At 39.5% G+C, this 26,889-nt stretch overlaps 1 protein-coding gene across 2 annotated transcripts in view; it reads left to right on the top strand.

The window, feature by feature from the left end:
• LOC131067819 (putative potassium transporter 12) overlaps positions 1 to 26,889 on the top strand; it is a 61,075-nt gene that overhangs the window by 16,233 nt on the left and 17,953 nt on the right. For both annotated transcript variants that reach the window (XM_058002982.2, XM_058002983.2), the window contains exons 4-8: positions 2,443 to 2,493; positions 2,980 to 3,240; positions 3,363 to 3,415; positions 3,554 to 3,668; positions 3,760 to 4,014. In XM_058002982.2, coding sequence (XP_057858965.1) covers positions 2,443 to 2,493; positions 2,980 to 3,240; positions 3,363 to 3,415; positions 3,554 to 3,668; positions 3,760 to 4,014 — 735 coding nt within the window. The remainder of the gene's footprint in view (positions 1 to 2,442; positions 2,494 to 2,979; positions 3,241 to 3,362; positions 3,416 to 3,553; positions 3,669 to 3,759; positions 4,015 to 26,889) is intronic.

Here is a 26,889-nt window from a genome sequence, read left to right as displayed (position 1 = left end):
GTTTTGCAAAACATACATTTTGTTTGCCCCTTTCCTTGCCCTGGAAAATCCTCATGATATTTCCAAGCAGGGTCCTTTCTAATGGGGGGTCTAGAAGCTGAAGTAGACATTTTAGGATAGTTTTGTGGAACTTGAAGTTGAGGCAAATAATAAAGTGAAGTTTGCTGCATTAAAACATTACAAATACAAAATAAAATTAATACATATTACATACATTCAAAAAAACTAAAGTAGGGTTTGTCAAACCCTATTTTAAAAAAAAAGAAATTTACAAACCCTACATAGTACAACACCACAACTACATACTACATGCTACATACAAACATACAAAAGATTTTGAAAGAAAATGTAAAACTTTCAAAATAAATGAATAGAAAATGGAATTTTTGCATACAAGAAACAAATTAATCTTCAAAAAAACAATCTTACCTCTTACAACAAGCTTGAAATGAGCTGCAAAGTCTTCCTATCCAACTCTTGATGCACCAAATCGAAACACAATGCAGCTCCAATGTGACAAATTGAAGAAAACTTGAGCTTCCTCCTTGCTGGTTTTTCTTCTTTGCACCTTTGTTTTTCTTCCCAACTCATTTTACTCCTTTTTTTGCAAGTGAATGAAATGAAAGTCACTTTTAGGGATAGAAGATAATTAACATAAAAAAACGGACTTAAAAAAATATTGCAAAATAATTTTTTTTTGTGTTTTTCTTTTGGCTTGATGCCGGCCGAGTCTGGGGCTTGGGACTTGCCGAGTTTGGCGAGTTTGGGCCAAACTCGCCAACTCGGGACGAGTCTGAGTCCCTGGGACTCGTCGGGCCTGACTCGTACTCAGACTCGCCGAGTCTGGGCGAGTCTGGGTGAGTCCCGTTTCTATGAGTAGTATATGACTGAATTTACTTCTATTTGCTGCTGTAAATCATGAACTATGCTTAAAATCTGCTTAACATAGAGTTCTAACGCTTGCTCAAATGCTGGAAATGACATCGGCATGAAGCAACGAACAATTGAACAAATAAAGAACACAGAGACAGCATCATGAAACAAGAGAAACATGATAAATTCTGGAGAAATCCAATTTGTGAAAATTCCAGCAACTTGGGGCTGTGCCTCCTCATGTCAATTGACACTAGCAAGATTACAAGCTCTATTTGGAGCCACCAATAACACTGTTGGACTACAGCAACACCTCTATGGTGCATCTTATTGCTTCTATATAATGCAACTTACTCAGAAATTAAGAACTACCCTATAACACCTCTTACATTCAATATGGATGCATACAACATCTCTAGATTGAACCCTGGTTGATGATAGGTGCAATTGCAAGAACCTAGTAGGCATGTTATGCATATATTGGACTAGTAAATCTCAACAGTTAGGATGTACAACTCTATAGCTTACATTCTGGGTTGGTGTTTGTTGCATTTGGCACTTAAGTGGCTGAAATATCTGCCTGCCATATTTTGTGGCTGTCAAATCTACTTGACACATTTGTTGGTCGTCCAGTTTGTTTGACACATTCATCAGCCATCAAATTCACTTAACATATTTTTGTGTCATCAAGTTTGTATGATACATATCTTGACTGATAAATGTACATCATGTTATTGTTTTCTTAAGTTAGAGATGCCAGAGGGGTTTGTAAAGGTTCATATCATTCTGATAGTCTCAATCTTTTGAAGGATTAGCGTGACTGTCTTGTTTTGATTCTCTTAGTCACACGTCATGAAACTGAATTATGACAGAAAAATCAATTAGTTCAGCTGTTCAATTCCTGATCTGATGCAGCTTAGTTGACATGGCCATTTTATTGTCTGACATAAACTCACTTTTAGTGCTTGATCAAATGTAGTGGGTTATCTGAATACTGGCAGATTGGCAGTATGGATACAATTAATTTCTGTTTAATAGGTTCCTTGTACATTATGCTTTTAATCTGTATTGGAATAGTTTGTTCACATATTGTGTGAGCTTATCCATATGCACAAACAGTACATAATGCATTGGTGTATTGCAAGCCATAAACATGAAAAGCTTAACCTTCCCATGTATATCCCTCAAGGCCAACTGCAGTCTTCTATTGCCATGCCTATTGTCATTTAGCAATACAGTCTGTCAGATTAACTGCAGTCTTTCAAAGTAACAGCTTGGATTCTATAAAATAAATTTGTACCCGGAAGACCTGATTTTGCATACTTATCTATCATTTTAGAACACCTGGCCAGGTTCTGTGTAAGACAGTCAGGGATATATAGCAGTTCATATCAAGCAAAACATTAGCACTGGCTCTATAAGTACTCCATTATGTTATTATTTTATTTTTATTCTTGTTTTTTCCTCTGTCCAAGTAATATAAATATGTTACCATATTTTATTTATGTATTATTTATCTGTTGTTATTAAAAGCTTAGGCTGTTCTAATGGAATTATATGTTTTTGCAGTCCTTTCTTCTGTTGGTGGTATCAAGGTAGATCATCCTAACATGAACAATGGTAAGCTAATCAAAATCTATTTGACCATAAATGTTTCCAACTTCTGATCCGTGCTCATATGATAAGATTACTTCAATTCTTATCAGTAGTCAACCATGCATTATTTTAGAATTATTGTGTTATTGATTTTGATGTTTAATGGATTTCTAATTTCAGAGCTTTGATATTCTTAACAAAATGTAAAACTAAATTATGCTCATTAAAGAAAAGAAAAACAACTCAAGAGAAGATTGTTATAAATAGGTTGAAAGTTTGAAACGATAAATTTATGCTTCTCCTACCTCAACTCTCTTACTTGGCAGCCTGTTTTTACATGTCACATGCTACTGTCAATTGGCTAAAAGAAATTCTAGGACATGCTTCATCAAATGACATCCAATAGGAATTTAATGACATCCTGTTTGTTTTGTTGAAAAGGATGGAGAAAACTGTGGGGCAATCCCTATGATATATCTGATATTGCTGACAGTATTTTACTTCTTGCAGATGTAGTGGTGGTTGTTGCATTGGTCATCTTGGTTGGTCTTTTTAGTTTGCAACACTATGGTACAGACAAAGTTGGATGGTTATTTGCACCAGCAGTTCTCCTTTGGTTCCTGTCCATTGGAAGTATTGGAGCTTATAATATTTGTAAGCATGATACACGAGTCTTAAAAGCTTTCTCTCCTCTCCATATAGTGCGCTACTTTAGAAGGGGAAAAAAACAGAGCTGGGTTTCTCTGGGAGGGATTATGCTCAGCATAACAGGTGAGAAATTATATTTCTGAGAAGTAATTCATTTATATTTGTTGTTATTGATGTCTTAGTTTGATATTTCATGTACTTGAGAAGGGAAACATGTCTTGCTATAAACTTCATCAGTATTTCAGGTACAGAAGCACTCTTCGCTGATTTGGGCCATTTCTCAACCATAGCTGTTCAGGTAAAGTCTTTAACATGTTTGTTAAAGTAAGAGGCTTCTGTAGTCTTCTTTCTTTACGATTTTTCAAGTTCCCACAGAAGTCTTTTTCTCTTTCATCTTGAGGTGCCTGTCATAAAATTTCCCTCATTCTTTGTGCAGATTGCATTCACTTCAGTTGTATTCCCTTGCCTGTTATTGCAATACATGGGACAAGCTGCATATCTTATAAAGAATCCACAAGATTATAGAGAAGCCTTTTATAGATCGATTCCAGGTTGGTCTTATTCAATTACAATCTAATGCCTTTCCTTCTAGCAAATAATATCAATCAGTATTAATTTTATGGTGGTTATGCTGTCCTATAGATGCAGTTTATTGGCCGGTGTTCATCATTGCAACTGCAGCTGCCATTATTGCTAGTCAGGCAACAATATCTGCAACTTTTTCAATTATCAAGCAGTCACTTGCACTTGGTTGTTTCCCAAGGGTAAAGGTGGTTCACACATCAAAAGATTTCTCTGGACAAATTTACATTCCTGAAATCAATTGGATTCTTATGGTTCTCTGCATCATAGTTACTGCGGGCTTCAATAACACAACTCAAATTGGAAATGCATATGGTATGCTTACAAGTTTTCTTATTACCCTGCACTAATTTTGTATGTTATTTGAAGATCTCTTGATTCCCAATTCTGATAAAATCTGTTGATTTCAAGATTCTAAGAAATCTTGAGGTCACCTCCAGACTTAAAATAAAGAAGATTGGTTTCTTGATTACACCTTATGTTTTCAAAAATGAGAAAAGGAAATTAAACATAAAATTTCCACAGTACAGGAAATTCGAAGTTAGAGGTTGATGCCATGATGGTACAAGAAATTGTATCTCCTATATGCTCTGGATGCTTGGCCTCAAGTGTCTATGGTTTGAAGTTGAACAATAATTAAGCAGTAGTAAGTTGAAAAAAAATGGAACTTTTAGTAAAACATGAACATTTTTTAAGGATTCAAGTGAAAATATGTAAACTATTTACAGTTAAGAAATGTGGCTTTTTCTTTTAAAGTTAAATAAGTAAAAAAGGAAAGGAATGTTTCTTTTGTATTTTAATTCTTTTGTCCTCCTGTGAAGCTTATATTCTCAAATACATGTTACAATACCCTTATGATTATTTTGGTCCTTATCACTAGTCTTCTCAATTGGGTCTTTGTTAATGGTCGAATTTGTTTTCCTATTCCTTTGCAAAATATGTGTGGTCTGTCAATTGATAGTGGAAAATTCCATAATAGGTGTGGGAATATCACCTTGAATAGAGTGGTTTCCCTTTATGTTTGAGAAGGGCTGCTCCCTCTTATGATGGCATGTTTTGAATTTTTTTGTACTTTTTACCAAGAAGCACTAAAGGAAAGGAAAGATAGGAAAAGAGAAAGGGAGAAACCTTAGATAAACTGAATATGTAGAGGAACACTTGTATAACTTAGAAAAGAGGAAAAGTAAAGTAGATTAGAAGCTCCTCGCCCCCAAGGGCAATGGAAATGAGAGTTTAATTTTGCATCATGGAGCTGCTGAAATCTCACAGAAACACAAAATTGAAAAATTTCATAAGATTTGGGAACATGTAGGTGATACAAAGCTTCACCATTCAAACCCATTTAGCTATCCAAAATATGCACTAACATGCAAATTCCAAAACATTTTTTGTTGTTAAATATAGTTGGGTTAGGCATCTAGGATGTAATCTCCCCTACTACAAGGCTGCCAATTTACCAATAATCAACACCCATTATAATATTATCATGCCTTAAATTAATTTATTCAACCAGATAACCATTTATTTATAGTACAATTGATAGTGGCTATATTCAAGCCCCAATTCTTACTTCCTTTGTAATCCTCAAATCTGGATGGGGATTTACTTGTCTAGGGCGTGATAACACCACCTCCATACGGGCCTAGGTTTCAGGAACATCTGTCCAGACCACCCTTGGGGCTCACCTATTTTGGGATGCATTTACTCCGCCTCTCTCTAACAACATCACACGTTTCCTTATGGGGGAGCAATAGAAATGATTAAGTAATTGGGCTATGAATATGCTAGTATCTTCTGTATTATGAATATATATGTAATTAAGTATGACTGTCATACATATTGCAGTCTATATTAATATTACTATTAAATTCTGCATAAGAACACTATTGGGCTTCGTATATTAAGCATATCCCATGCATACCACCAAGAACAAGGATGTTAGTGCCTGTAATTTAATAACAGTTCTGATCTGATCTTATCGATGGTGATGTTACTGGATGTTTTGATTCCTTTCCTTTATATCTCTCAATGTGAGGGAGAGATCACACCTATTCATCATGTATGCCCTTTGGCAAGAGACACACCCTTTCACCATTAGCACCCTTTGAAGGAGTGCAACTCTTCATTATTTCTGCCCTTTGAAAGGGACACAACCTTTCACAATCAGATCTACACTTCTTATTTAAATCAGATCTGCACTTCTGATTCCCAAATTATCCCCCCTTCAAATGATTTCACTTCCCCCTTTTATACCTTATGTTTGGGGGAGTCTCAACTTATCATTTCATGCCTTTTGACCATTCATTAACTTTAATCAAATTTTAATTATATTTAATTATATTCTTTTATATTTTAATTTTTTATTCTTTTGTATTTTAATTTTATTATTATTAAATTATATTTCAAAGTGGGGACATTACAGTCCACCCCACCTAAGATTTCTTGTCCTCAAGCAATGATCATGGAGTGTTCAAAATGTTCTCCACCACCTTATTCTTCTCTTGAAATACCTTTTATAAAATCTTAGGTTTACTTCAGATTTCCTTGTATCTTTTATCTTCTTTAATGTTTGCACATTAATTACATTTCATATACTCTTGATGAATCTTCTTTTATATCTACATTACACTACTTCAATAAAGCTATAGTCTTCTGTTTATCAAAGACTTTTGGTATATAAGCCTTTTATCTTTTAACTCACATCATACTAATTTACTTCTTCACAAGTCTGCAATGATCTTCATAGGATCCTCCCTTTGAGACTGGTGTATGAGTTTTATCTGATTTCTTTTCATTTACATACTCCCACACCTTTCTTCTTCATTTTCAATATATATATATATATATATCTTCAAAGATATGCATTTTCCTTCTAAAATAGACATGCCTCTTCACATCTAATAGATACATCCAAACTGGTCACTCTCCTTCAAAACCAAATTATTTCTTTTTATAATTATCATAAATCGCACCTCTTAAAAATAATCACTCAACAAACCACTGCATATTAGTGGCTATAATAAATCGGTGTCCTCTATTATAATGAGTCGCACCTTTGGATGAGGATGGGCCTTTAACTATAATTAATTTGTTTTATAAACTGTGGTAACTAACTTTGGTGAGTTGGCCAGCATCCTTTGCATACCACTTTGAATCGCATCTTGTTTATTTGTTGCTTCTGTTATCCGTGTGATCAATGCTCTTTAACTCTTTTTGATTGCTGTAGTCTGGTCGAGCATATCAATTTGTCTAATGAACTGTTGTTTATCTTCTAATCACGGCAGTCTGAGAAGACATATGAACTCACTGCTTACATTTTTCCTCCATGTGTAACCATCATTGTATGCTGATCATGTTCCCATCTTAAACAATGGTAATCCAATATCCTTCTACCACTAATCACATCTTAATATGGGGTCACTTATCTTCCATATAAAATCGCTGTAGACCATCACAAAATGATTCCCAATATGAAATGGCTTTGCAAACACCCATGGAATAAACATGCTAGAAACACATCAGGTACGAACCAAAACACAGAGTGTATGAACCAAAAAACGGAGCATACACATGAAAACTCGAAGCATACACATGAATTTATGCAAACACAGACCACACACATAAAAACACAAAGCATACACATGAATATATGCAAACACGGAGCATACATGTATTGTTACATTTCTTCTTATTGACTAGAATGATTTCATTGATGGCATGATCAAAGATCTGATACCAATTGTAATGCCCCCTACTAGGAGGCTTCCACTTTCCCAACAATCAACACTCTTTACTTAAGATTATCATGCCTTAAATCAATTTATTCAACTAGATAACCATATTTATTCACAATACAATTGATAGTGGCTATATTCAAGCCCCAATTCTTACTTCCTTTCTAATCCTCAAACCTGGATAGGGATTTGCTTGTCTAGGGCGTGATGACACCACCTCCATAATAGGGCCCAAGTTTTAGGAACATCCATCCAAACCACCCTTCGGGCTCACCTAATTTGGGATGGATTTACTCCGCCTCTCCCTAATAGCACCACACCTCTCCTTACAGAGGAGCAATAGAAATGATTAAGTAATTGGGCTATTAATATGGTAGTATCTTCTGTATTATGAATATATATGTTAATGCAATTAAGTATGTTTGTCATACATATTGCAGTCTATATTAATATTACTATTGAATTCTGCATAAGAACATTATCAAGCTTCATATATTAAGCATATCCCCATGCATACTGTTATCACAAAAGCTTGCACCCTTGCTGAGTTATCAACTCAGCAACCTTGTGAAACATGGAAACAACCCCGAAGTGTGGGACCTTGCGCAAGGGGAGTTGAATCTCCGGAGAAGGCCGACTTCCTTCTCAATCCAGGTGCAGGTGTTGAACCAACTCAACACTTTAAAACTAATTCCTAAGCCTATCCTAGCAACTTGCAGAGGTAAAGGGAAGAGAGAATGCTTGAAATAGAAGGAGGTGATGCACCAAGAAGAGATTGTTCCTCTCCCCACTGAGATGACACAAAGAATTAACTGAAACACCTAGGAGATGCACAAACTTCAGTTGCATGAGTGACTCCAATGCATGCATGGGGGTTAGAATTCGCTAAGTGTCAAGAGGGGAGAAAGATTCCCACAAGTCACACCCAGAAAACAAGTTAACACAACATATATGGAGAGAAAAGCCACAAGACATACACCTATGATGAAGGTAAGAAAACATACACAACATGCATAGGCTGAAAGAAGGCAAGAATGGTGATTTTCAATTAATTATAAGGCCAATGGCCAAACTTACAGTTGCATAAATGCAAGATAAATACAAGAGAAGTGGGAGAGCATGGGATAGCTCAAACCAGCAGGGAGAGAACCCTTTACAATGAGGTTTAAAAACCTTTATATAGAAAAATGGTTACAAGAATGATCATGACCCCTGCATGTCAGTCTGGAAGTGCATGCACTTGACTCGTACATGCAAGCAACCTAGCCATACCCACAGAGGGCAATCCTGAGAAGTTGGATTGACTAACCTTCCAAAGTCAGACATGGAATCCTGCCAAAAACATTTAATGCACCCTTGTGGCTCCACAAAAGAAAGTGCACAAGTCACCAAAACTGTCGGAGCATTTAAAGCCTTGAGTGTCGATCACGCCATCCGGAAGTGTCCCCAGTCGGAAGGAAGCTCGGACTCCCAAAGTGAGGAAGACAAGGGAAGGAGCAAGGAACTTCGGAACCTCGGGGTTTCGGAGAACTTCAAAAGGCTAAGGAAAGAACTTCGGTACCTCGGGGTTCCGGAGTTCCGGGATAGAGAGAGGAAGAGAAGAAAAGGAACTTCGGAACCTTGGGGTTGCGGAGTTTCGGAGGAACTAGAGAGAGAAGGCAAAGGGGGAAGGAACTTCGGAACTTCAGGGTTCCGGAGAGAAGAAGGGGAAGCGAGGAAGAGAACTTCGGAACCTCGAGAGTTCCGAAGAAAAGAAGGAAGAAGGGCTAGGAGGGAACTTCAGAACCTTGGGGTTCCGGAGTTCCGAGGAAGGCAAGGGAAGGGAACTTCGGAACCTCAGGGTTCCGGGGAACTGCACAAAGGAACTTCAGAACCTCGGGGTTTCGGAGTTCCGGGAAAAGAAAGGAGAGGCATCAAAGGGAAGGAACCTTGGAACCTCGAGGTTCGGGAGTTCCGGGGAAGAAGAAAAGGCCAAGGGAGGAACTTCCTCCGGACAAGGCAACACTTCACACTTCATGATTATTCTCTCCTTGATCAATTGGGGCAGCGCTGGTCCATGGAACATATCTCTGATCGGTTCTCACTGATGGACCAAGGGTGTCATAAAATGACAACATTTTGGCGATTTTTGCGGGATGCTTGCTTGCTAAGCATGAATTCCAGAAGCCTTAAGCATCCATTGGGCACTGAGTCATCAAAAGACCCAAACATGTGTGTGTCATCACTTGGAGGAAAACTAGAAACTAGAGCGCACACCCTCTTAAGGAGAACGTGGCATGTGCATAAGCACTTGTGAAAGCAAAACAACCTCTAGTCTAATATTTACATAGTCATCAACACCCTCTTTAGAAGCAGGGCTTGAGATGAATCCCATTCACTGGGATTGGAATAACTTCGCCATCAAGCCTTGAGAGATGAAATGCATTGGCCTCCTTGCAACTAGTGATGACATATGGGCCACTCCAGATAGCATCAAACTTGGAGTGTCGCCCAACTTTGGCTCTGTCTGCATCCCACTTGAGAACTAGATCTCCTTCTTTGAAGACCCTATTAGTCGCCTTTTTGTCAAAAACCTTCTTGACCTGCTCTTGATGAGTCTCAAGTGTATGCATAGCCTTACTTCTAACCTCCTCCAGCTCCATCAGCTCAGCTAGCCTTACTGTCATGGCATCATTCACTGTTAATTCCAGCTGATGTGCTAGTTCAAGAGAAGGTAACTCCAGGGAAGTTGGGAGTCTTGCTTCCTTCCCGTATACTAGCATGAAAGGGGAGTTACCAATCGCCCTCTTAGGTTTGATCCTGTCAGCCCATAAGGCTGTCTTCAACTTAATATGCCATGCCCTTTGATTGTCTTCAATTGTCCTTTTAACTATCCTGATGAGGTTCTTGTGGGAAGATTCAGCTAAGCCGTTACCCTGAGGGTAATAGTTGGATGATGTCTTCAAGTATACACCATGCTTAACTGCAGTTGGGTTCCAACAAATGCCCGGGCATTGTTTGATATGATGGTGGAGGGAACATCAAATCTTGTCGCAATTCCCTCAAGGAATTCCAATACTGAGGCCTCAGTGGCATCCCTCAATGCGATTGCCTCTGTCCACCTAGTGATGTAATTTGTTGCAGCCAAGATCCACTTATGGCTAGCACTAGAAGGTGGGTTTATCATGCCAGTGAAGTCTAAACCCCATTGGGCGAACGGTTGATCTGCATGGATGGGATGAAGAGGTAGGGCAGCTAGTCTTTGCTTCCCAAAGAAGAGAGCACATTTCTTGCAATTCTTCACCCATCTATGTGAGTCACTGAATAAGGATGGCCAGTAATAACCAGCCCTCATTATTTTGATAGCCGTAGTCCTTGCAGAGAAGTCGCCCCTTGAAGAGCCATCATGAAATTCCTCTAACAGTCTGCTGACTTGGTTTTGCTCGATGCATCTTAATAAGACTCCATTAGAGTCTTTTCGAAAAAGAGTGCCATTCACTAGGACATAGGGAATGGACTGCAACCTGAAATGCCTTCTTTTAGTACTGCCCAGACCTTGGGGGCATCGACCTTCTATTAAGAAGGTGGTCATGTCACCTACCCAACTGAATTGAGTGTTGTTGCCAGTTGGTCGATCCTCTTGTAACACAAGGGCGACCTCGGAAGTAGTCTCAGAAGATGAGACAAGCTGTTCACATAGACCCCTGCCTCTTACAAGCTTGGTGATCTTGATGTTGATGTCATACTTCATGACCTTGGTTATCCACCCAGCCCTCTTCTCACTGATATCCTTGTTTAGAAGGAAATCCTTGACACTTGCATGGGGAACTAAGAGCTGGATCCTGTTGTTGGACAACATGTGTGTGAACTTTTTTAATGCCCTTACAACAGTGAGGACTTTCTTTTCTACATAACTATACTTAAGTTCACAGTCCTTTAGCCCCTCACTAAAGAAAGCAATAGGTTGCTCCAAATTGTCACCGTTTAGCTGTGTTAGGAGTCCAAAGAAACGGGACTCGGACTCGGGACTCAGAGTCAAACTCCGCTAGACTCGGGAAAGTGAAAAACTCAAGAAATTTAGAGATTTTTAAAGATTTAAAACTTGTTTCATGCACCCTTTATTGAATACACCTTAAAGACACAATAACATCATCAAACTCGGCTCATTTGATTACATACACAAGTATACATCAATCACATAAGCATAAACGCAAATTGTAGCTGAAGGAAATAACAAACATAAATATATAAATATTGTCAAATGTATACGATATTACAAAACTCATGGAATAAAAAATCCATATCATCATATGATCATCATCAAATGTTCCACACAAATACCAATGGTAAATACAACTACAAGCCTATGGCTTAGAGGAGCATGCACCCTCTCGCCCTGGCCCCCTGCGAAGGCATTTAAGGTAGGTCCTGGATGATTTGGCAGCCATAGTCGCTCCCCGTGACACCATGCCATGCTCACCAACATTAGGAACATCTGTGTCACTATCAGTATCTCCTGTCTTTGCTCGTGCTCTCTGCTCCTCCTCTTCCATGGCTACAACCTCAGCCTCTATATCTACTTGGTCGATCCAATCAGTGTCAAACTCGAAGGTTAAATTTTCCCTACTTCTATTGATGCAGTTTCCCCCCATATTTTTCAATAGGGGTTTGGGTGCAGCGCCCCCAAGGTGGGGTCAAGGGGCATCGCCCCTTGCGGGGTCAAAGGGCAGCGCCTCGGGAGGCCAAAAAGACTTTTATTTATTATTAAAGGCATCAGGTGTTATTTTTCTATTGGCTGACATGTTGTAACCCTAATTTTTCTCATTCTCAGGCGGAGGTTGTAGTGAACAAAGATGAGATTATTCATTTTAAAAAAACTTTAAAAAATGCATTTTTTTTTGCCTTTTTTGGGCCTTGCCGCCTGCCGAGTCCTAGGCACAGGACTCGCCTAGTTTGGCGAGTTTATGCCAAACTCGCCAACTCGGCGAGTCTGGCGAGTTCGCCCTCTGGACTCAGACGAGTCCGAGTCTGAGTCCGAGCTCGCCAGACTTGGGGGGCATGTCTCGTACTCGGACTCGCCGAGTTCGGGACTCGGCAAGTCCGAGGCGATTTTCCGATCTTTGGTTAGGATAGCTGAGATGCTGGATTCTCCTCCGAAGGTATAGAGGATAAAATCCCTTTCGTAATTAGGATTGACAAGGGTAGGGGCCTGAGCAATTGCTTGTTTGATCTCTTCGAAACTGGTCCTTCCCTCCTTGGTCCAACTGAAAGCCAAGTTTTTCTTCAACATGGAAGTGAGGGGTTTTACCATGGTGGCAAGGTTGGGAATGAACCTCCTCACAAAGTTGATCCTACCAAGGAAACTTTGGAATCCTTTCTTGTGACTCGGGAGTGGAAGAGAAAGAATAGCTTCCACTCGCTCTGGATTAATGGTCAAACCCTCCTTGGATACGATGTGTCCTAGCAATCTTCCTTGATCAGTAGCAAATACACACTTGCTAGGGTTCAAGGACACACCATACTCCCTGCATTTCATGAACACCTGTTCAAGATGACCAAGATGGTCAGCTACATGCTTCGAATAAACAGTTATGTCATCAAGGTATACAAGCACAAACTTTGCTAATACACCCTTGAAAGCCATGTCCATTGCTCTTTGAAACGTGACACCTGCATTGGTTAGCCCAAAGGGCATTTTACAATAAGCATAGGTACCCCACTTAGTAGTAAATGCAGTCTTTTATTGGTCTGATTCTTGGACCAAGATCTGATTGTAGCCTGAATACCCATCCAAGAATGAAAATCTTTCCGAGCCACTGACCTTTTGGAGAATTTGCCCCATAGAGGGAAGGGGATAGTGATCCTTGAGGGAGGCTCTATTGAGGTCCCTAAAGTCTACACATAGTCTGATTTCCCCATTCTTCTTCCTTACAGGGACAAGGTTGGCCACCTAGGAGGAGTGCTTGATAGGAAAGATGATATTGGCTTCTATGATCTTGGTCAACTCCTTCCTCATTAATGGCTCAATCTTGGGGTTTATTGGCCTTTGCTTTTGTCTCACTGGCTTTGCATCCGGGTTTAGCTCTATGGTATGTTGGGCTAGGCTAGGGTCAAAACCCTTCAAGTCTTCATAGGTCCAAGCAATATGTCATCATACTTTTGGCAAAGCTCAACAAAGGCCTCTTGCTCGTTTGAGGAACACACCTTGCCCAAGTTTAAGGACCTACCCTCAACAACAACAATTGGCTTGTAATCACCCCTCTTTGCGACCAAGTTCATTTTCTTCTTCAACTGATCATCCGAGTTGAAAATGCCTTCCAAGGTAACTAGACCTTTAGGCAACTTGTTGGAGTTGAGCTGCATAATTTGATCTCCATACTGGTCTTGCAGCTTAGACTGATTTTTATCAGAAAATTCTGCTTCAGTTTGCAAGAAGTTGACGATTTGTTGATCGCTTTCAAACACTTGCCAATTCACCTGATTGTCTGGGACAACAGGCCTCACAACAAGTCTGATGTGTTGCTTCTTCTCACTTGCAACATGCGCTGGTATGTCGAATTGAGCACTAGCCACTTCAAGCCTATCAGCATGCTTGTTCTGACCCTTAGGAATGCTCTGGATATTGAAGGCCTCAAATCCTTCAATCAAATCCCAAACCCCGTGTTTGTATGATTTGAGTAGGTTGTTCTTTGCTATACTTTGGGCTCGGATGTGGTTAATAACCAACTCACTATCTCCAAATACTTGCAAAGATCTGATCTTTCTGCTTTGTGCAAGTTGGAGACCTTGGATCAAGGCTTCATACTCAACGACATTGTTAGTGCAACCAAATTGAAGCCTAAAAGAGAAGAAATATTTCTCTTGCTCAGGAGAAACAAGCATTGCCTCGACACTTGCACCATTCTTGTTTCTTGAACCATCAAAAAACATGTTCCATAACCCCTCTGAGTCTCCTTGTGTCTTGATGAGGTTAGGAATAGGAGTATCCTCTTCATGGATACAATAGGTGCCAAGCCCAGTCTTTTCAGTCTCAGCTAATGGATCAAACTGAAAAGCATTGGCCTATTCGTCTAGCAAGCAATCAGGAACCTCTTGCAAAAGCATTGGCCTATTCGTCTAGCAAGCAATCAGGAACCTCTTGCAAAAGAGGCAGGCTCACGGACCAGTACACTCCTCCCCCTCTTCATGCAAAGTGCAATTCATGTTTATAGGGCTGGGGGTGTAGGGCTCTATGTGGTTTTGGGCAATGGGCTCTACCCTTATGGTGACCTTGGTACCATACCTTGTTCGAAATAGCATGTGGGATCAATCAGAAGACAGGTACCTACCTATCTTGGCTGTGAAGTCTCTAGACAGGCAGATGGCAAAGAAGGCAGGGAGGTCGATGATTGATATGTCTTGCAAGACAGTGCAACCAGGGCATGCATGCAAGGTTAACTTCAAATTTTTCACCACCCCTACTGTCTTAATAGAAGTGCCATCTAACTGGACCACCCCTTTGGTCACAGGTTCGTATTCTATGCCAAGAAGATCAACTACCTTCTTAGGCATGACTGAGCTACTAGATCCTGAATCTATCATGCAATTGTGAACTAAGCTATCTCCTATGATCAAGGAGAGATAGAAGGGGGGAGGCTTGCTGATCTTGCTTGAATCTTCCTCCTCCTTGGGTTGCACCAAATTGGTGGAGACTGCCCTTTCTCTGATTGCTGCCTCACCACTTGACTGATCGACATCCTTCAGTGCCTCCCTAAGCAAATCCCTTTGAGATGGGATTGAAAGGGCCTCCCACATAGTGACGTTGAGGTTGGCCTTCTTCATTAGATCAACTATGTTGAAAGGAACACCAACTGACTTTAGAGGCCCCTTTGAGGCTGCAAGGTCTGCCTTTTCTCTTTGGACGACTTGGGCCTCCTACTGCCTCTTGTTTCCTTGCATGGTACTTTGGCTTGTATCATGGACGGCTACATTGGGTGTTGGAGCTTGGGCTGATGTTGAAGGTGAGGCAGCCTCCATGGCTCTCTTCTTTGACCTTGCATACTGCAGCATGGACTCACCATTTGTTTGGTTCAAACCACAAAATTTTGTCTCCTACCAATTTACAAAGGTAGAGTCCCCTTGTAAGTGAGCCTGAGTGCCAACACTAGGCTGATTTGGGTCATAATGTTGGCCAAAAGTGGTCGGCTCATCTTGCACCACTAAAGTTTGGACAAACCCTCCATTTTGGCATGCACCTTGGTTGTGTGGCTAATTACACGGTTGACACCAATCTTGCTCTTGGGCGAGGTTATTTTGCATTGGAACTATCGCCTTTGAGTTGCTTGCGGTTATGGGGTTCACACTATTCAAAGGTCTGGCGTTGCTCCATTGGTTTTGCCCTTGAAAGGGTGGCCTATTCTGCTGATAGTTTTGATTTTGTGCTTGGTAAGGTCTACTATATTGAGTTTGTTGCCTTTTTAGTGCCACGAAATCATTGCCAAAGTTTTGCAGTAGAGCCTTGACCTCATGGAGCTCATTGGAGGATGTAGAGAGTGTGGATGATTGTCCTACGGGAGCCATGGGGATAGGAGCCAAGGTGGGTTGTTGAGTAGGAGCTTCTGGGAAGAGAGGCATTGGAGGCCTTGGAGCTATCTTCCCAGCCTGAATCAAACAATTTTCTGCTCTTATGGCTACGTCATATGCACCCGGTAGAGAGGCTCCACCCATTGATTGTACCATGACAACTATATCAATGTTGAGAGCTCTAAGATAATACAAGAAGCCATGATTTGGCAATGGCTTCACTAGAGCAGGAATTCTATTCAATGTCTTATGGAATTTGAAATTGAAATCTCCCATGAACTCGTGGGGTGCCCTCTTGATCGTAGTCAACTGCTCCACAAGTGATAGGTGGTCACTTTTGTCTTCGAAATGGTTGCACTACCTCTCCACCAATTCATCCCAATTGTGAATGGAGCTAGACTGCAACCCTCTATGCCACTGCAAAGCTTTGCCTTTCAAAGATGTGGCTAAGAGTTTGATAGCAACATCCTGAGTGATATTATGGACGGAGTAGATGTTTGCAATGTCTTGAATGTGCTCAATGGGCGTAGTAGCTGTTTCACCAGTGAAGTATGGTATACTCTTCAATGCAGCCACTGGTATGTCACTCCATTGAGTCAAAATAAGAGGACTCCCCCCATTGAAGGTAACAAAAACCTGATTTCTAGCCATGCGAAACAATGGTCTATTGATATGAGTGGTGGGAGCCCTTGATAGTAATGGTCTTGCAAATGGAGGAGTAGAGCGAGACTTGGGAGATGGAGTGTTTACAACCTTGACACCCCTGACTGGTGACAATGAAGGTCTACCTCTCCGCCTTCTAGAGCTTGCAGATGGGAGCTCTACGAATTGGAAACTACCTCTAGAAGATGCCCTTGTATGAATTCTGGGCATGAAATCCGCAACCGACCTCGGAAGTTTGGAGGTCCGGAGTTGCGGAGTATGACCACTTCGGCACCTCGGAACCTCGGGGTTTCGGAGTGAGGAAGTTCGGGTGTTCAGAACCTGGGGGTTCCGAAGTTGCAAGGTTGAGAGAACTTAGGAACTCGGGGCTCCGGGGTTTCGGAATTCAGCGACTAGTAATGGAAACCTCGGAGTTCTGGGGTTCAGCAAGTAAGCAGAGTTGCCAAGTGCTTGAAGATGAATGCCTCTAAAGGCTGAGATACTAAGAATAGCACTGAATCCTTAGTATGTAATTCGAATGAGGTCCCACCGGGATGCCAAAAACTGTTATCACAAAAGCTTGCACCCTTGCTGAGCTATCAACTCAACAACCTTGTGAAACATGGAAACAACCCGGAAGTGTGGGACCTTGCGCAAGGGGAGTTGAATCTCCGGAGAAGGCCGACTTCCTTCTCAATCCAGGTGCAGGTGTTGAACCAACTCAAAACTTTAAAACTAATTCCTAAGCCTATCCTAGCAACTTGCAGAGGTAAAGGGAAGAGATAATGCTTGAAATAGAAGGAGGTGATGCACCAAGAAGAGATTGTTCCTCTCCCCACTGAGATGACACAAAGAATTAATTGAAACACCTAGGAGATGCACAAACTTCAGTTGCATGAGTGACTCCAATGCATGCATGGAGGTTAGAATTCGCTGAGTGTCAAGAGGGGAGAAAGATTCCCACAAGTCACACTCATAAAACAAGTTAACACAACATATATGGAGAGAAAAGCCACAAGACATACACCTATGATGAAGGTAAGAAAACATACACAACATGCATAGGTTGAAAGAAGGCAAGAATGGTGACTTTCAATTAATTATAAGGCCAATGGCCAAACTTACAGTTGCATAAATGCAAGATAAATACAAGAGAAGTGGGAGAGCATGGGATAGCTCAAATCAGCAGGGAGAGAACCCTTTACAATGAGGCTTAACAACCTTTATATAGAAAAATGGTTACAAGAGTGATCATGACCCCTGTATGTCTTTCTGGAAGTGCAGGGAAGTGCATGCACTTGACTTGTACATGCAAGCAACCTAGCCATACCACAAAGGGCAATCCTAAGAAGATGGATTGACTAACCTTCCAAAGTCAGACATGACATAAGTCACCAAGCATGGCCCCGTACCTCCCTAGATGGAAATCCTGCCAAAAACATTTCATGCACCCTTGTGGCTCCACAAAAGAAAGTGCACAAGTCACCAAAACTGTCGGAGTATTTAAAGCCTTGAGTGTCGATCACGCCATCCGGAAGTGTCGCCAGTCGGAAGGAATCCTGAAGACTTCGGAAGCTCGGACTATCGTAGTGAGGAAGACAAGGGAAGGAGCAAGGAACTTCGGAACCTTGGGGTTTCGGAGTTCCGGAGAACTTCAAAAGGCTAAGGAAAGAACTTCGGAACCTCGGGGTTCCGGAGTTTCGGGATAGAGAGAGGAAGAGAAGGAAAGGAACTTCGGAACCTCGGGGTTGCGGAGTTCCGGAGGAACTAGAGAGAGAAGGCAAAGGGGGAAGGAACTTCGGAACCTCGGGGTTCCGGTGTTCTGGAGAGACGAAGGGGAAGCGAGGAAGAGAACTTCGGAACCTCGGGGTTCTGGAGTTCCGGGAAAAGAAAGGAGAGGCAGCAAAGCGAAAGAACTTTGGAACCTCGATCTTCCGGAGTTCCGGGGAAGAAGAAAAGGCCAAGGGAGGAACTTCCTCCGGACAAGGCAATACTTCACACTTCATGATTATTCTCTCCTTGATCAACTTGGGCAGCGCTGGTCCATGGAACATATCTCTGATCAGTTCTCACTGATGGACCAAGGGTGTCATAAAATGACAACAGATACCACCAAGAACAAGGATGTTACCGCCTGCAACTTAATAACAGTTTTGATATGATCTGATCAATGGTGATGTCACTGGATGCTTTTGATTCCTCTTCTTTATATTTCTCAATGTGAGGGAGAGGTCACACCTCTTCATCATGTATGCCCTTTGGCAAGAGATACACCCTTTCACCATTAGCAATCTTTGAAAGAGTGCAACTTTTCATTATTTCTGCCCTTTGAAAGGGACACAACCTTTCACAATTAGATCTGCACTTCTTATTTAAATCAGATTTGCACTTCTGATTCCCAAATTCTCGCCCCTTCAAATGAGTTCTCTTCTCCCCTTTATACCTCATATTTGGGGGAGTCACAACCTATCATTTCATGCCTTTTGACCATTCATTAACTTCAATCAAATTTTAATTATATTTAATTATATTCTTTTAGATTTTAATTTAATTTTAATTTTTATTCTTTTGTATTTTAATTTTATTATTATTATTTATTATTAAATTATATTTCAAAGTGGGGACATTACATAGGAGCTGCAAAATTTAGCATTTATGTTTGGATTCTGGTAACTTGCAGTTCACCAAATCCAATCTCAGTTTTTCTTTAATCTTGTTGTAGCTTCCAACACAAAACATCCGTGAGCCAATCATCATATTTAAAACAACTTACTATATATATGTATACACTTATAATAGGGGCAACTGATGCCTGAAATTAAGGACACTTGACACAATGTGAACAAAAATATGGTTAACAGTCTAACATTTCCTTCTCCAGAAATCCTTGAGAGAAACTTGACCAAAAAAAACCTAAGCCTATAGAATACTATGTTTAATGGTATACCTGAATAGACAGACAGGTGACATATGGCATAGCCTGGATTGAACTGTCATTATCACCATTAACCTATAGGCTTGACCTTGTTGAGATCCTGATTCTTCATGATAGTGTGAAACACTCCACCATGCAGTCCAAGTGAATCTTCGCTTTTTCCTTGAGGCCATTGGAATCTTTGTGCAACAAAAAATTTCCTACTGCCACATAGTAGCACTGGAGGGCTGAGTGTCGTTGAAGATATTCCTATTGTTAGCATGGCTTCCCGTCTTGCAACACCATCTTCTCTATTGATTTCTTTGGCTAGGCCCGAAAGCTCAAGCATCCATATTTGTAGCTTAGGTTCATTAGCTCTCCAGTGATTTAATCCACAAATCTCTCAAATACCCTCTGCCCATTCACATGAAGGAGGTCATTTGCTATAGTTTCCACATTCGTCCGCAACTTAATCTTTCCTTTGGCATTCTCCTTCCTTCCACTTGCTCTAGAGCTTGATTCCATTGTCAAGCTCTATGTTGGTTCAAATCTTTGTAGCCACATAATGTACGTAAGAGGTGATAAAAGGAGATGGATGTATTCTAGATCTGCTTGTGCCCAAATACAAGGCCACATACCCATTTAGAGAGCTTGAAGTGTAATAAGATCCCTTTGAATCCTTCAATGTGTAGAAGTCATGATGATGTTGATGTGAATAGAGCATCTATTGTCCTTTGCCACTTGCCTCTATCTTGCTATACACCTCGTGGCATGATTATATACATACATATACATATATGTATACATACATATACATATACATATATGTACACACACATACATATATATGTGTGTGTGTGTATACATATATATATATATATATATATATACATATATAATACATACATATATATACATACATACATGTATATGTAAGTATGTATGTGTATATATATACATAAATATATATATGTATATATATCTATATATATGTCATGCCCCTGCCATGAAGGTGATATCCGTTCCTTACACAAGTCGTCTTGCCAAGAAGAACGATCAGATAATTCTATTATTAACAACGGCTGGGTTAAGACTGAACAGCAATAATGATAATCAGTGATTAGCATATAACAATGAAGCAATCTTAACCAAACAAAAGACTAAATGATTAGTTAAGATAGGTGATCCTTCAAGGGATGTGTCTGCAAGGAATTAATTAGGAAAGTAATGGAGAGGCATTGTTAAAGAGACCCAATCCCTCACAAAAGAACAATTCCAAAGATCGCATCTCTTGAGGGAAACAAGAGGATATAAAGCCACAAAAGGAAGAAGTCAGCAAGGTACTGGAAGAAGAAAGATAAACATTGGATAAAAACCAAGAATCGGAGTCTCAGCAGTATCTAATTAAGACAATAGTCTATATCAAAGAAGCAATAATCTGCAAAAAATTGTTAAGTTTATTCAAATTCTGTGATTAAGAGGATAGAAGAGATGAATATATAATCTGAAATCAAATTTGAACTGCTGTAGTGTAACTGGAAGGATGCACAACACTTATCGATTCCAGTATTGTTTTCCTCCTCATTGTATGCGTGTTATATATATGTGAATGAGGGGGTACGTGGTGAAGAGATATGTCTTCCCACGTGGGAAGACACATCTCTCCCCTGCGTACCACTCATGATAACCCAGCACGTTAACACCATTAAGATCATCGTTGATTGTGAGGAACGCGATTATGAATCGCTTAATCATAGCCCGTTAACATGAAAGGGTGTGACCGGTGGCAAACACCATAATTCGATTTAGATTTTATTTATTATTTATTGTTAGCGTATATACTAATAGTTTATCTATTAACATATATGTTAACATGTAATTAATCCATGCATCGGAATTATGAAATTGTACGACTGACGTTACAAGAATTAACACTCCCTCTTAGCTAGGGAGGACACATTTCATGTTAGAGAAAACATCACAATTCATCCATTGATTGTGAAGAGAAAAGATATCACACCATAGTGATATTCAGAGATATGGTTCAACAATGAATATCAAGTCTCATGATACTCACCATAACTCATAGTTATCAAGTAAGGTATGTGCATTGGCATTAAGTCACATGATGCCTACCATATTGATAATGATTCATGGCATGTCCACGAATATTATGTCCATAATATTCACCATGAAGATCTCTATCATAATTATGGTTTATTTAATGATACCAACCAGCTGATATCTACCATAATGTCTCAGAGATATATACTATCATGACATGTCCATAGATATCAAGTCACATGATATCCATCAAGATAGATAAATTGATAAATATAAAATCATCACCTTACAATATCAATTTGAAACAAGTGTTCATTATTGAAAAGTCGTCATCCTTTAATAATGTTCACAGGGGGCCCATGAAGTCATGGAGTCACACACATGATAAAAGAGTTTACACATTAAACATCTTAAATATATTAGTATATCAGAATAAATGAGACTCTCTCAAAATTAAATAACATTTTCAACCATACCAAGTTTATCTCTAAAGTGTTCAATCTTGATCCTGGAGAGAGGCTTGGTAAGAATGTCTGCAATCTGATCACTTGTACTAATATAATTCAGTTGGATCACATTCCTTTCCACCATATCTCGAACATAGTGATAAAGAATCTTAATGTGTTTAGACCTGTCATGAAATACTGGATTCATTGAGAGCTTGATGCAACTTTGATTATCACAATAGATGACAATAGGATTTAAGGGCTGACCAAACAGTCCTACAAGCAATTTCCGGAGCCATACTGCTTCTCTTGCTCCCATGGAGGCTGCAATGTATTCAGCTTCTGTAGAACTCTGTGCAACTGAAGATTGTTTTCTACATATCCATGAGATCATTCCTGATCCTAAACTGAAGCAACATCTTGATGTGCTTTTGTTGTCAACTATGCTTCTAACCCAATCAGAATCAGTGAATCCATGTAGGTCAAGGTCTACATGTTTATATTTCAAGCCAAAACCAATAGTTCCTCGAAGATATCTCAGAATATGCTTTGCAGCAACAAGATGTATTTCCCTAGGTTCACACATGAACTGACTTAGTGTATTAACAGCATAACATATATTGGGTCTTGTGTTTACCAAATACATCAGAGATCCAATAATCTGTTTGTAGAGGGTAGGATCTGCAAACTCTGATTCTGCAACTGCTTCCTTTAGCTTGTGCAAATTTATCTCCATAGGTGTGGTCATGGATCTACAATCCATTATTCCAAATCTCTTGAGTATATCAATTGTGTATTTTCCTTGATTAAGGATTATACCATTTGCCCGCTGCCAAACTTCCAATCCAACGAAGTAGTGAAGAATTTCTAAATCCTTCATATCAAACTCAAAGGCTAATTCTTTCTTACACCGAGAAATACGATTATCCTCTCCTGTGATTAGTAGATCATCAACATAAAGAATAAGAATTAATAATTCACCATTGATTACCTTGTAGTAGAGATTTTGATATGCTTCATTCTTGGAAAATCCTAATTTCAAGAGATAGTAGAGATTTTGACTTCTTTTCTGAATGGTAAGATTGAAGAAGAAGTTTATTTGGAGCAACCTGAAGGTTTTGTGATTCATAAGGCTGAATCACATGTCTGCCATTAGGATTTTCATAGCGATTCATAAGACTAGTTTCTTGGAATCACTCCCTTTCTTAACTTCTACCATTGAAGCCCGTTGCTTGATCCTGTCTGGACACTTCATTGCATAGTGCTCATATTGGTCACATCTGAAACATTGTACTTCATAAATGTCTCTCTTTTTCTTTGAAGACCCCTTTCCATTTGAGCCGTTGTCCCTCTTTCTCTTAAAGTTCTTCTTCTTTCCTTTCTCGTGAGAATTAGAGTTTAGAACTTGAATGTCCTCATTACCATTGTTTTGTTTTATTCCTCTTGTGACAAGCCGAGATTCCTCTTGAATGCAATCGGTTTTCAATCTATCAAACTTAGGAAATTTAGAACGAGCATTGATTCCTTGAATGAACGATTCCCATGAGGTAGGAAGTCCATTTAGGGCCATCATAGCAAGCTCTTTGTTGTCTACTAGATGTCCAATAGTGGATAGTTGATCCCTAAGCTCAGTGATCCTCAAGAAATAGGATGTAACTGTCTCTCCTTTATTCATCTTTATATGGTGTAGTTGATTCTTCAAGGTGAGAGCCTTGCTAGTGTTGTTGATTTCATAAATGTCAGCTAGGGCTTTGAACATCTGAAAAGCCGTCTCATATTTAGAAATAACTGGCACAATGTGGTCTCTCACTGAATCCACAATTATCTTAAGAGCCTTCTCATTGTCCTTGCTCCACTGAATTTTCTCCGTATCATCCAAGGGTTCAGGAATTTCACTTTTGACATGGGAGTCAATTTTATTTTCCTTCAAAACAAGCATGATCCTGAATTTCCAAGATACAAAATTTGATGCTCCATCTAGTCGATCTTCAAACCTAACTCCGGTTGCCATTAGGATTATAGGAATGTGATCTACTAAGAGTCGGGTGAAAGTCTATATGATCGTTACAGAATTTAATTTGATCTTCCTTAACTTAGCTCTGATACCATGTTAAGTTTATTCAAATTCTGTTAACATATATATACTAATAGTTTATCTATTAACATATATGTTAGCGTATATACTAATAGTTTATCTATTAACATATATGTTAACATGTAATTAATCCATGCATCAAAATTATGAAATTGTACGACCGACGTTACAAGAATTAACAAAAATCACGATTATACTTGATTAATCTTGAATCCTGGAGTTAGCCAATTTATATCTCGATTCACAAAAAAAATCGTTGACCAATTGTTGACCCAATTTTCAACAATTTTCAACAACCTTTTGCATTTAAATGATATTAAAATCATGTTAAAAGCCCCCAAAAATGGCAAAAAAAGTGAAAAAAATCTTTGTAAAAAGTCACAAAACTCTAGAAAAACTCGTGAAATTACTGTGTTGCTTAGAAATAGGGCTGATCCATGACAAAAATGTTGATGGGTGTTCGTGACCACACCAACACAGAATAAAGTTTTCCAACAGTCACTTTATCCTCTCTTGATCAAAATCAGATGTATGCTAAGATTGCAGGAAGATCATACATTGACTCCAAGGTTCCAACTACGTACTAGCGACTTTACTGTGATATAGACTCGTTTGGTGGATGTTGCTGGTAATCCAAGGGGACTTACGTTTGGGTCATTTTTTCATTTCTTTGCTGTGGGTGGAACTTCATCATCAGATATAGCAATTCTATGATGCTTCCGCTTCAAACGAACTAAATTGGAATGAACTGAAAATAAAGGGGAAAGGGTTTAGGAAGACTAAGCTAATTCTAAGAACTTGACAGATAACAATGATTAGGCGAGATCGACCACACTTTATTTCGCCAGTTTTAGACAACTACATAAAGTGGGTGCAATCTTCAAAGATTGTGCTTATAGATTTTAAACCATTAATGAACACCATCAAAGAACAATGTTCATCCAACAATCCAAATTAAGAACGCACACATAAAATAGCTTAGTCCAACCTTGCATTGCTGATAGAAATCATCTATCCGCAAAATGTATGAGCATATTGATCTCACCAGAAAGCAATGCAATCTATCTCATTCATCTAAATGCTTGAACCAAATCTAAACTAAGCGAGGAAGGTGAAACCATGCAAGTCAAGAAATAACACATATGAACACCATCAGAGAACAATGTATCACTGTCTATTACTTCAATAACTTATCGCAACAATTTCATACAAATCTCCCTACTTTACAAATGAAGGGGTGAACCCCTTTTATAGGCCTCCAAGAGGAAAATGGACGACCCAGATTACAAACCAATCAATGGCCAAGATTGAACATGCAAAACCCTAACTAGGGTTTGACCAAAGATTCCAAGTATGACACCAAGTAGTGGGAATAAACATTAATAAGGAATCACATCCACTACCGATTAATTGCTCCATGCTCTAAAATGGCGTCCATAATGCATTAATTACCCATTACATTCAAAGATCGCCCACTGTGCATTAAATGCACTTCATCCAAATTCACCCAACATGCAATAAATGCACCACTACCTCCTTAAATATGACGGTCGCCATGCATTGAATCAGCCGCCACTTGGTCAAACATTCCTAGCAATGAATGGGCCACCATGTTGTCATGTAGTCAAAAGATTCTTGTCCAAAAATGGATGACCATTATCTTGTTCATTAATGGCGAATGCAATGAATCTGGCAATGATGGCTTCCAGTTCTCCCATGGAGAGACACTTGGCACATTCTCCAGCTTGAATTTCAGTGTTGAAATATCCTCTTCACACTTGGAGATTTTCCCGCCTTGGAAGAATTTTAACAATTTTTTCCACTTTAGAAGAAATCCTATACGTCCGGAATTCTAGGAGAGAATCTTTCTAAAGAGATTTTTGTCCTGAAGGAAATTTCTTGTGTTCTCATGCATACCTTGTCTTGGAGAAAGATTTTCTGTCACCTAACCATTTTTTCCATGTCTGAGAAATTTTGTCCTATCCGGAGTTCTGGAGAGAGAAAATCTTCATACTTAGCCAATTAATTTCCTATTGTTTCAAAGAACTTTGTCCTAAAGGAGGGAATTTCCAACACTTAGCCAATTTTTCATCATTTCCAATAATTCTGTCTTGAAGGAAGGAATCTCCAATACTCGGCCAATTTTTCATTGTTTTCGAGAATTCTGTCGTGAAAGAAGGAATTTCCAACACAACACCAATTTTTCATTGTTTCCAAGAATACTATCCTAAAGGAAGGAATTTCCAACACTTAGGCACAATTTTGTTGTTGGTGAAGGAATTTCGTCCCGGGAGGAAAATCCTCCTTGACTGGATTTTGGCGCTCTTCATCTTTCCTTGGGCACATTTTTTATGAGGTGAAGGAATTTTATGAAAACTGGAAATTCCTCCTTCACTAGATTCTGGTGCTCTCCACCCGTGTTGGAGCACATTTATGGTGTAGTGGAGGAATTTCTTTCAAGAGGAAAATTACTCCTCAGCATGGTTTTGGTGCCCAACTCTGTCCTTGAGTGCATGTTGGGAGGATTGGAGTAATTTCCAAGAAACGAAAAATTCACCTCTTGCTTGGGCACATTCTTGGGGTGATGGAGGAATTTGTGAAGATGAAAAAATCTTCCTTAACATGAAATTCTTGCTCCATCTTTGTCCTTGAATTCATATAGAGTGGAGGGAAAGAATTTAAACTTTGAACTTTTTCCTCCTTGTCCTTGATTTCCATGTTCTCTTTTTGACTTGAGCATATTTTGCACTAGAG

This window comes from Cryptomeria japonica, chromosome 8 (genome assembly GCF_030272615.1).
Source record: "Cryptomeria japonica chromosome 8, Sugi_1.0, whole genome shotgun sequence".
Taxonomy (NCBI): Eukaryota; Viridiplantae; Streptophyta; class Pinopsida; order Cupressales; family Cupressaceae; genus Cryptomeria; species Cryptomeria japonica.
This window is presented reverse-complemented; position numbering and strand designations above follow the sequence as displayed.